The sequence below is a fragment of the Elephantulus edwardii genome, unplaced genomic scaffold (genome assembly GCF_000299155.1).
Source record: "Elephantulus edwardii isolate Elephantulus edwardi_28Jun2011 unplaced genomic scaffold, EleEdw1.0 scaffold00008, whole genome shotgun sequence".
NCBI classification, from domain to species: domain Eukaryota; kingdom Metazoa; phylum Chordata; class Mammalia; order Macroscelidea; family Macroscelididae; genus Elephantulus; species Elephantulus edwardii.
Genome location: NW_006399758.1, coordinates 588,218 through 599,177, shown reverse-complemented (window position 1 = coordinate 599,177; position 10,960 = coordinate 588,218). Strand labels below are relative to the sequence as shown.

Below are 10,960 nucleotides of genomic sequence, written 5' to 3'. Positions count from 1 at the left end.
ATTTTACAACAGTGGCACTATGCAGTATTCATCTTTTTGTGACTGAGATATTTCACTCAGCATAATGTCCTCCAGGGTCACCCATTTTTAATAATATTACATGAGTTCCTTGTTTTTCAATGCAACACAGTATTCCATTGTGTGAATATACCACACCTTCTCTATCCATTCATTTGTTGATGGGCACTTAGGTTGTTTCCAACTCCTTGCTATTGTGAACAAAACTGCAATAAACACGGGTGTGCATATATTTGCTTGGATGGTGGTTATGGTCTCTTTAGGGTATATTCCCAGTAGTGGAATTGCTGGGTCAAATGGTATCTCTATTTGCAAATTTTTGAGACAGCACCATACCGCCTTCCACAGTGGTTGCACCAATTTACACTTCTACCAACAGTGAATGTGCTGTTCCAGTTTCTCCACAACCTTTTTGGCATTTTTTGCTTGCTGTTCTGTTAAATTTTGCTATTCTTACTGGGGTCAGATGATATCTCATAGTTGTTTTGATTTGCATCTCTCTTAGAGCTAGGGATTTTGAATATTTCTTCAGGTGCTTGTATCCTCATAGTTTTTGACAAACAAGAGCCCATTTCAGCAGTCACCGTGTCAGTCCACCTGGTTGAGGATCTTCCTCTCCTTTGCCAACTCTCCACCCTTCTCAGCATCATGTTTCCAAGGAATAGCCCCTCCTAACAACATGCCCAAAAGAGCACTCCAGCTGCAAGCTCTCCAAGACAGTTCTTTTTCCTTGACTGTCTATGGGATGTTCACTGCTCTTATTCAACACAATAGCTCAAAGGTATCAGTTCTTTTCCTGTCATCCTTATTCATTATCCAGCTCTCAGATGCATAACAAGTGATTAGAAAGACAATGGCTTGAATCAGATGCATCTTAGTTCTCAAGCTGACATCACTGTTGTTGTTGTTATGTGCCATTGAATCACTTGCCACTCATAGTGACCCTATGTACAGCATCCTTAAACTCTGCTCTGTCCTGTGCCAATTGTGCCATCTCTGACACACCCATCCCGATTACCCCAGTCACTGAATCAATCCACCTCATAGAGGGTCTTCCTGTCCTGCGCTGTCCCTCCACCCTACCAAGCATGATGTCCCTCTCCAAGGACCTGTCGCTCCTTGCAACGTGTTCAAAGTATGTTAGACAGAGGCTTAGAATCCTTGCCTCCAAGGAGCAGGCTGACGTCATTACTCCTTGATAATTTGTGGAGATCCCTAACTGGAGATTTTTCCATTGCAATGTGTCTTCTTATTTTCTAACTTCTGATGCAAAGAGTGTTAATTGTGGATCCAAGGAAGATGAAGCTGTTGATAGTTTCAGTCTCCTCTCTGTCCACCATGATGTTGCCTATAGGTCCAATGTTAAGAATCTTTGTTTTCTTGAGATTGAGATGCAATCCATATTAAAGGTTGCATTCTTTGATCTTCTGCAGCAAGTACTTCAAGTCCTCCTCACTTTCAGCAAGGATGGTTGTGTCATCTGCATAACACAGGTTATTAATGAGTCTCCCTTCAATCCTGAGGCCACTCTCCTCCTTTTAGAGGATAGATTCTTCTCAATTTTAAACCATGAAGTGTTCCTTCCCCCTGCTCTGTTTTTTCAACAACAGCCTGGTCCAGGTACAGGTTCTGTATGAGCACAATTAAGTGCTTTGGGATTCCCATTCTTCTCTAAGTCAGCCACAACTTGTTATGATCCACACAGCCAAATGCCTTTGCATAGTCATTAAAGCATAAATCAGGACCTAGTGAGTGGGCCTTTGTATTTAAAAGGTGGTTGATTGAGTCTTGACTCAGAGTCTCCAGTTTGAAGTGGTTGGAATCTGGAGGGTAGGTGGTTTTAATTTAATTGAAAGTCAGATATAAACTCTTTGGGTGTGTTTTATTTCATTAACAATCAAATGTATGCTGATTTGGCCTGGTTTTAATTGTACTTGGGGGTAATATTGTTCTAAGTTGTACAGCATTTGTCAGTTTGCTCTACTGAGATAACTTGGGGTTGCTGTGATACTGAAAGCTGTGCCACTGGTGTGTCAAATGCCATAAGGGTTATGCATGATGGACAGGTTTTGATGGAGCCCCCTGATAAAGACAGACTAAGAAGCAGGATTGGTCATCTGTTTCTCAAATAGCAGACCTTTGAAAACCCTATGAACACTAGAGGAATGAGGATAGTTAGTGTAGTGATAGAGCCCTGATTGGAAGTCTGTTGAAATAAAAACAATAATAAACATCGTTTAATAATTGGAACATGACATATATGTAGTTTGAATTTTGGGAAAACTGGAAAGGCCAAAGGCACAAGGTTTATACTTACCAGGAGAGAAGTTCTCCTGTGTGATTTACAGCCTCTGAAATCCTCTGGAGAGTCAGCAATGGGTCGATTGTCTATCTGGGTTTCATAGACTACTCAAAGGCATTTGATTGTGGATCACAATAAGCTGTAACTAACATTGAGAAGAATGGGAATCCCAGAACAGCTACTTGTGCTCATGTGAAACCTATACTTTTCATGTTGAAGTACTGAAAAAGAAATTCAGCCTTGAAGTTGCAGTCTTGAAGAATTCCAAAGGCAAAATCTTAAGTGATGCAGGAAATAGCAAAAGCAGATGAAAGAAATGCAGAATCACTGTACCAGAAAGAATCTGTTGACAGGAAATCATTTCAAGGAGTAGACTATGATTCATGAAGATTACTTATTGAGTACAGTGTTCCTTTTTAAAGTCAGTTATATCACTAGGGTCCTCCTCACTTTCAAGAAGCAAGCACAATGCAGGTTGTTGAGCCTTCCTCCAATCCTGATAGAACACTCTTCTTGATAAAATCCACGTTTTCTAAATATTTGCTCAGCATACTTATCAGTAGGTATGGAGAAAAGACACACACCTTTCCTGACTTTAAACCATGCAGTATTCCCTTTCTCTTTACAGACAATAGTTTCTTGGTCTTGGTATAGGTTTTCCATAAACACAATTAAGTGTTCTGGAATTCCTATTCTTCTTAAGGTTAGCCACAATTTATTATGATTCTTCTAAGAGTCTCTGCTTTCAACCAACATTCATCTGACATCAACAGTAACATCCCTGGTACTACTGCCTCTTCTAAACCCACCTTGAATTTTTCGTAACTTCAAGTTGATTGTGCATCACAGCAATTTATAAACAACATAAAAATGTATATTTCTGCTGGAGCCTCTGCCACCAGTATTTTAATATTAGCAGGTCACCCATAGTCGAGAGATTTTATTAGAGCTTCCAGATTAAGACCAACTAAGAAGGATAAGCCATCCACTTGTGAAATAATCAGCCTTTAAAACCCTTTGTATGCTATTAGATGTAATATTAGAGGTAGGAACCCTAGAGTGGAAGATACTAAAAAAATATGGCGGGCAGCTACTTGGCCAACTGACTGGAAGAGATCCATATTTATTCCCATTCCTAAAAAAAGGTGACCTGACAGAATGATAGTAGTAGTGCTTTATGAGTATTTCTCCTTATAGCTATTTAGTAGTACACATATATTCCTCTTTTGATACAGATCTTTATCAGCCTGTTTGTTGTCTGGACACTTCCTTTATGTTCCTTTATCCTCTCCTGTAATACAATAATGGTTTTGAAGTTTCTCTTTACATACATGTAAAGAGACTGCCTTAGGATACAGCATAGTTCAGAGCCATTTGTACATAGGGTCACTATGAGTCGCAGGAGACTTGATGGCACATAATAACAATAAAGCCACTTCTTTATTTTTTAATAAAATTTTATTTTTATTTTAACAAAAATTTACAGAGAAGTTAGATTTTCATTGATTCATTCTTGTACATTTTACCCCTCGCCTTCCCTTCCCCCCAGTTCACTTTTTTAAAAAAAATTAATATTCACTCATTGTTGCACAATTACCTACACCTCCCCGCTCACTCCCAGTCCTCTTTGCAATGATACATCCCTTATTCTGGGCTGTTATCATACGTATAATGCCTATTCATAACAAAGCCACTTCTAAGAGAGCCATCGTCCTTGTTGCAACTGTGAAATCAAATTTAGAAAAGTCAGAAGAAAGTCTGTTACTTACTCTTTTTTAACATTTTCTATGTTTTTTATTCCTTTCCATGGGTGGTGGTTGTGTGCCTTCAAATCAGAACTGACTCATAGCGCCTCCACCATGTTTGCAGAGGCTGTTAAGTTGCACAGGAGGAGCTGCTGGTGGATTTGGATGAAGGAGGAAATTCAAGCTGCTCTGCAAAATTGCCAAAAAACAAGGCTCCCAGAGTTGACGACATACCAATTGACATATTTCAACAAACAGACAGTGCCCTGCATGTACTCACCAAGTTGTTCCAAGAAATCTGGAGGACAGCCACCTGACCAACTGACTGGAAGAGATCACTATTTGTTCACATTCCAAAAAGGGTGACCTGACAGAGTGCAGAAATTATCGAATAATATCACTGTCACACACAAGCAAGATTCTGCTGAAAATGATCCAAAAACAACTAGAGCAAAACATGAACAGACATCTTTGACGACGTGACCCAAATCAGGGCCCAGCAGGCACAGACTCCGCTTATCCGGGAGCAGCTGGCTTACCTGTCCCAAGTCCTCACTTACCTGTGCTCCACCTACCACACCTGTACACCATGGCCATGCAGGCAGCCTGTGGCTTCCCTGCACTGGACTGGATGGTCCCAAACACTCTGCCTGACACTGAGGACCACGCCCAGCCAACAGTTCCTGGAAGAAGAGATCTACTTCTTCCCAGTAGAAGAAGAGCTGGAATCAAAGAAGCAAATAGGCTTGATTTGTCTGCATCACCAACATTGTTCATCAGAAGATAAAGACAGACAGCAAAAGGACAAGAAAATGGGAACATAATCCTTTACAGGGTCTTCTAGACCCTCAGAGATGTGAACTGACAGGCTGGAGAAATAAGCAATCCTACATTAGTGTGGTCCTGGGAAAACCCAAATTAGTGGATCCTGTTTAGATTCCAACTTGTAATAACCTGAAGATTAAAATGGTAGCTCATGGCTGCCACCTTTCAGAAGTAGAGAACCATGTTAGCCAACAGATAGCCTCTGTTGTGAGGTACTGTGAGAGGAGTTGAAATTTACCCTTTACATCACTTGGCCTCTGCTTAGCCATCTGTGCCACTTACTGACATCTGATTTTATGAAAGAAATTTGAAACCTGGCTGTACATTTGTGAGTTAGTAATTTCTTTGGAGAATGTTAAATTTTGGGTTACTCCTTGATACCTTGGAATTTGTTACAACTTTGTTGATGCAATAAAGTTTTAAAACACACACAGACACACAAAAAAACACACCAAAAAACCAAAAATCAAACAAAAAAACCCAAAGCCTGCCAGATATGCAGTCTGGGTTTAGAAGAGGCCATTGGACTAGGGGTATTATAGCTAATGGTAGATGGTTCTTGGCAGAAAGCAGAGAGTACCAGAGGAGTGTCTATCTGTGTTTCATTGACTATGCAAAGACATTTGACCGTGTGGATCACAACAAACTGTGGTTGACTCTGAGAAGAAAGGAAATCCCAAGATATTTGACTGAACTAAGAGGCAGTCATCAGACTAGAGCAAGGAGACACTGCATGGTTCAAAATCAGGAAAGGGGTCTGCCAAGGATGTATTCTGTCTCCATACCTGTTCAGTCTGTATGCAGAACAGATCATCCGGGATGCTGGGCTATATAAGGAGGAATGTGGCATCAGGATTGGAGGAAGATTTATCAATAACCTGCATTAACGCAGATGATGCAACCCTGCTTGCTGAAACTGAGGAGGACCTGAAGTGCTTGTGGCAGAAGAACAAGCACTGCAGCCTTCAATATGGATTGAAGCTCAACATCAACAAAACAAAGATTCTCACCATTGGGCCAGTTGGCAGCATCATTATGGATGGTGAAGAGATTGAGATTGTTAACAGTTTTAGTTTGCTTGGTTCCGCAATGAACACTCTTGGTACCAGCAGCCAGGAAATCAAAAGATTAATTGCATTGGGAAAGACAGCATCAGGGACCTCTCCAGAGTACTGAAGAGCAACAGTGTCAAGCTGGAGACTAAGGTGCCTCTGATCCTGACTATAGTCTTCCCAATTGCATGCTATGCATCAGAGAGCTGAACAGTGACTAGGGATGATAGAAAGAGAATCGTTGCCTTTGAGCTGTGGTGGTTAAGAGTGTTGAATATACTATGGACTGACTGCTAGGAAAACAAACAGGTTCATCCTGGAGAAGGTTAAACCAGGCTGCTCCTTGGAGGCAAGGATTCTGAAACTTCGTCTGATATACTTTGGGCATGTTGCAAGGGGAGACCAGTCCTTGGACAGAGACATCATGTTTGGGAGGGTGGAGGGATAGCGCAAGAGAGAGGAAACCCCTTGATGAGATGGATCCATTCAGTGATTAGAGTAATGGGAGTAGGTGTGTCAGAGACAGTGAGGTTGGCACAGGATAGAGTAGGATTTAGGGCTGTTGTACATTTGGTTGATATGAATTGCAAGCAACTTGATGGCACGTAACAACAACAATCCAACAACCGTTATCTTGACAGCGAAACGTCTTCCCTACTGGACTACCAGAGGCCCCAGCTCCCTAGATAGATCTCTGCACAAGCGCGTGCGCGTACACACACACGCGCGCGCGCGCACACACACATACACACAGCTTATTTTCTTTTTGTTTTTCAGATTTGGTAATTTGTGTTCTTTTATCTTGATGTTCACTGACTTTTTAAATTCATTTTAATGAAAGCTTACAGACACATAGGGTTTCCAGTCATTGTTGCACTTTTCTCCCTACCCACCCCCTTACCCCCCACTCATTCTTTTCCTTGAAAAGAAAAAGAAAAACTCTTTCATTGTTAAGCAGTCCCTCCCCTCAAGTCCACTCCACTCTGCAGCCTTCTTTCTGGACTTCTGTAATGACAAGAATACCCATTCATATGTCCCTTTTAAACATTTCTCTCCCTCATCCATTTCAATGCAATATACATCATTCCTCCCCTCCTTTTCTGTCTTTCCTCTACCCTGATGTTGATCCCGTTTTACAACAGTGGCCCTATGCAATATTTGTCTTTCTGTGACTGAAATATTTCACTCAGGTTAATGTCCTCCAGGGTCACTAATTTTGAATAATATTTCATTAGTTCCTTGTTTTTCATTGCTGCATAGTATTCCATTATGAGAATATACCAGAGCTTCTCTATCCATTTATTTGTTGATGGGCACTTGGGTTGTTTCCAGCTCTTTGCTATCACGAACAAAGCTTCAATAAACATGGGTGTGCATATATCTGCTTGGGTGATGGTTATGGTTTCTTCAGGGTAAATTCCCAGTAGTGGAATTGCTGGGTCAAATGGTATTTCTATTTGCAACTTTTTTGAGAAAGCGCCATACAGCCTTCAATAGTGGTTGCACTATTTTACATTCCCACAAGAGCAAGTAAGGGTTCCAGTTTCTCCACAACCTCATTAGCATTAGATATTTGCTGTTCTGTTAAATTTTGCTATTCTTACTTGGGAAGTTCACTGATTCTTTTGTTCGCCCTTTTCCATTCTTCTGTTGAACTCATCTATTGAGTCAAATCTGTTTGGTTGCATATTGTATTTTCAATTAAAAAATTTCCATTTTTATAATGTAGTATGTGTTCATAAAAAACTTTACTGAGATTTCATATTTTTAAATTTATTTCAAGTGCATTTATATACTCTCTGAAGAATTTTTATAATGGCAGCTTTAAGTTTTTTTCTTGTTTCATTTCAGTGTCTGTGCCATTTTGACATTGACATCTTTTGATTTCCTTTATTTTATTCACACTGAAGTTATTATTTTTCCTGGTTCTTACTATAATTTATTTCATTATTAGATTTAAACCTGGGTATTTTAAATAGTATGTTTTTGTTGTATATCATAGTGTCAGAACGTTTAGGTTCCTAGCTGACCTTTAGGTGGGTTTTCAGAGGCAGTTAGTCACAAGGGAGAAGATTGCCCATCTTTTTCCCATGGAGCAGCTGGTGGCCTCGAACCACGTGCTTTCAGGACTGCAGTGCGGCTTCTTGTCACTTGACCGTGAGACACTATTTTTTTATTTTATTTAAATCTTATAGAGGATCTTATATGATCTTTTTGCAAAGGAAACAGACCTACTACTTGTTAGAGCCAGAAGGAAGTAGAAATCGAAGTTCTGTTGTATGCCTCCATTGATATCTGTGGAGGAATTAATTTATTTCCATTGGCTCGTAGCTAAACTTCAAACAAGTTTTCCAAGATGAGATGGTGATTTCCCATCTTTATCCTGAGGGGCTGCTGGTGGGTTTGAACCACCAGAGAGTCACAGCCATTGGATTGGTAGTACAGCTCCCTATGGGCTACACCACCAGAGCTCTGATGGATCCTCTCATAGGGGAAAGTACTTCATACTGTTAGACAGGAGTAAAGGTGTCTGCATGTTGGCGCACAGTCTGCATGTGTGCATGCACCATGTCGGTGGTGCACAGTAAAGGAGCTCTGATGGCTCAGTGGTGAGGGAAAGGAGAGCAAAGGCAAGTGGTTTGGCTCCACCAGCTGCTCTCTGGAAGAAAGATAGACATTCCTCTAGTTCAGCGCCTCTGAAAATCCAGTGGAGGATCCAGAGTTGGCTCTGACAAAGAACTGTTGAGTTTGTGCCTATCTCCACTAGGCAGTTGTGTGAACGTCCTGACTAAGAGTTCTCTGGTGCTACCCCAGGGACGTTTCTTGATTACTAAGACTGAATGTGGGTAGAATTCTTTGCGATCTCCACTAACACTGGGGTGGGGGTGGGGCAGGAAGTCTTTTTCACAAACTTCTGAGGATAGAAACCTGACTCCTTGTTCTCCTGCCTTGAGACCACTTCCCTGCAAGTGTTGGAGTCTATCGTTCTAGCTTGATGATGGTGACAGTCTAAACTCCTCAGTTTTTGCAAGCAAGGGATTGGAGTAAGCCAGTTTTTGTTTTGGGCAGTTTCTGTTTGTTTAAAAGAATTATGTCTCATTAGTCTGGCTCTCTTCTGTTCCTTTCATAGAATAAACCAGATTTTCATTACTTGTTTTGGGATTTTATTTCCTATGTCCGTTGGTGTTTTAGGATTGCCTTATTACTATGCTTCAGAATTGTGGTATATTAAACAAAATATTAAAGAAGTCACCACCATGTTGCTTCTGAGCCCCAAATCCCTCACCAGAATGCCCTCTTCTTTCTATCTTTCAGAATCTCTTTTTGTTTATTCTACATCTAATACCCAGGGGTTTTAATTTTCCTTAACATGAATAATAGGGGGAAATATGTCTACTCCATCTTCTTGGTAGCAGAAATATCTTCTTTTTCTTTTCGTATAAAGCATCTCTGCCTGTTTTGAGGAATGAGCATTAAATTAAGGAATTTTCCAACGTGAGATATTGGACAGAGCCAAGAAAATTTTGTCTTATCTTCCTACACTCTCTTTCCTCTTTATTTGTGTCATATCTGGGTACCTCTTTGAGACCGATAATAGTTGATGTTCATTCTGTTTCTCTGAGCTGCCCCTACATTGGAGGAGTTGAGGGCTAACAAGCTCAGACCTTAAGGGAGCATTTCTTCCATGCATCTATCTTCTACACAGGACTAATTCTTGATAAGTAGGTTATTGATGACGCCAGTTAATATAAAAGTATCCACAGGTGCTTGACTTTCATAGTCCAAGGCAGGTAGGTTACTTTTCCTCATGCACACTTGATTTAAGAAGACTTGCAAGGAGGGACCAGTCCTTGGAGAGGGGATATCATGTTTGGGAGAGTGGAGGGACAGTACAGGAGAGGAAGACCCTCGATGATATGGATCGATTAAGTGATTGCCGTAGTGGGAGTAAGTGTGTCAGAGACAATGAGGTTGGCACAGGATAGAGCAGGGTTTAGGACTCTTGTACATAGGGTCGCTATGAGTTGCAAGCGACTAGATGGCACATAATACATCAACAGTCATTGGGTTGTAAATTTGATGGATGGGGGTGAGGGAAATTGAAAGAATTTTTCAAATATGTATTTGAATTTTGTAAATAAACTAGCAGAAAATTTAAAAAAAAAAAAAAAGACGATGCAGGGGAACAAGCATTCCAAATAAAATGTTTGTGTTTATTTCCCCCCCCCCCCAGGCAAAAACTTGTAATTCCAAATGAAAGTTACCCTGTTGTTCTGAATACTTATTGTTGTCAGAAAGTAATTGTTAAAGAAGACTCACAGACAACAGGGGTGTTATATGGCCAAGGCATGCCGCTTAAACGAAAGAACATCAGTTTGGCCCAGATGTTTAATTTTATGGATCTAACACCAAAAACTCAGGTAAGCATTCACTGACTGTCAAGTTTTCAGCATGGTAAGAACACTAGTGACCAGAATTGAAGAGACGTTGATATAAGTGAGGATATTTGCCTTTTATCTCCTCAAAATAAACATCAAATGTGGGTAACTAGAGCCTTTTTGTGATTATTACACTTGAAGAAATTAGTTCTTTTCAGCATTTTATCCTGATCTTGGTAACTTCTTACCCATGAGACCACTAGTACTCCCTTAAACATCCATAGTACTGAATTAAATCCTGAAGAAAAATTGCTTTAGCATCAATGAAGAGAAAATAAAAAAGATATTCTCTGTGTGTGTGTGTGTGTGTGTGTGTGTGTGTGTGTGTGTGTGTGTGTATAAAACAAGCTAAACTTTGCTTTAACTAACCCAATATGAAGGGTAGATTATGGAAAGAGAAGTCTCTTTAAACATTAAACAAATAATTGTAACCACTTTTAAATATGACTCAGAGTGCGTTGCTGATTAACATTATTTTTTTTAATTTTTTATTATTATTTTTTGTCTTCTTAATTTCAATTAACATCTATGGAGATTTCGGAATTCCATTCATTCATTGTTGCACTTTTCTCCCCACCT

The 10,960-nt window shown here is 40.2% G+C and overlaps 1 protein-coding gene across 1 annotated transcript in view; it reads left to right on the top strand.

The window, feature by feature from the left end:
* Positions 1 to 10,960, top strand: part of SPIDR (scaffolding protein involved in DNA repair) — a 404,690-nt gene that overhangs the window by 191,862 nt on the left and 201,868 nt on the right. Inside the window, exon 10 of the mRNA XM_006880525.1 lies at positions 10,177 to 10,363. Coding sequence (XP_006880587.1) covers positions 10,177 to 10,363 — 187 coding nt within the window. The remainder of the gene's footprint in view (positions 1 to 10,176; positions 10,364 to 10,960) is intronic.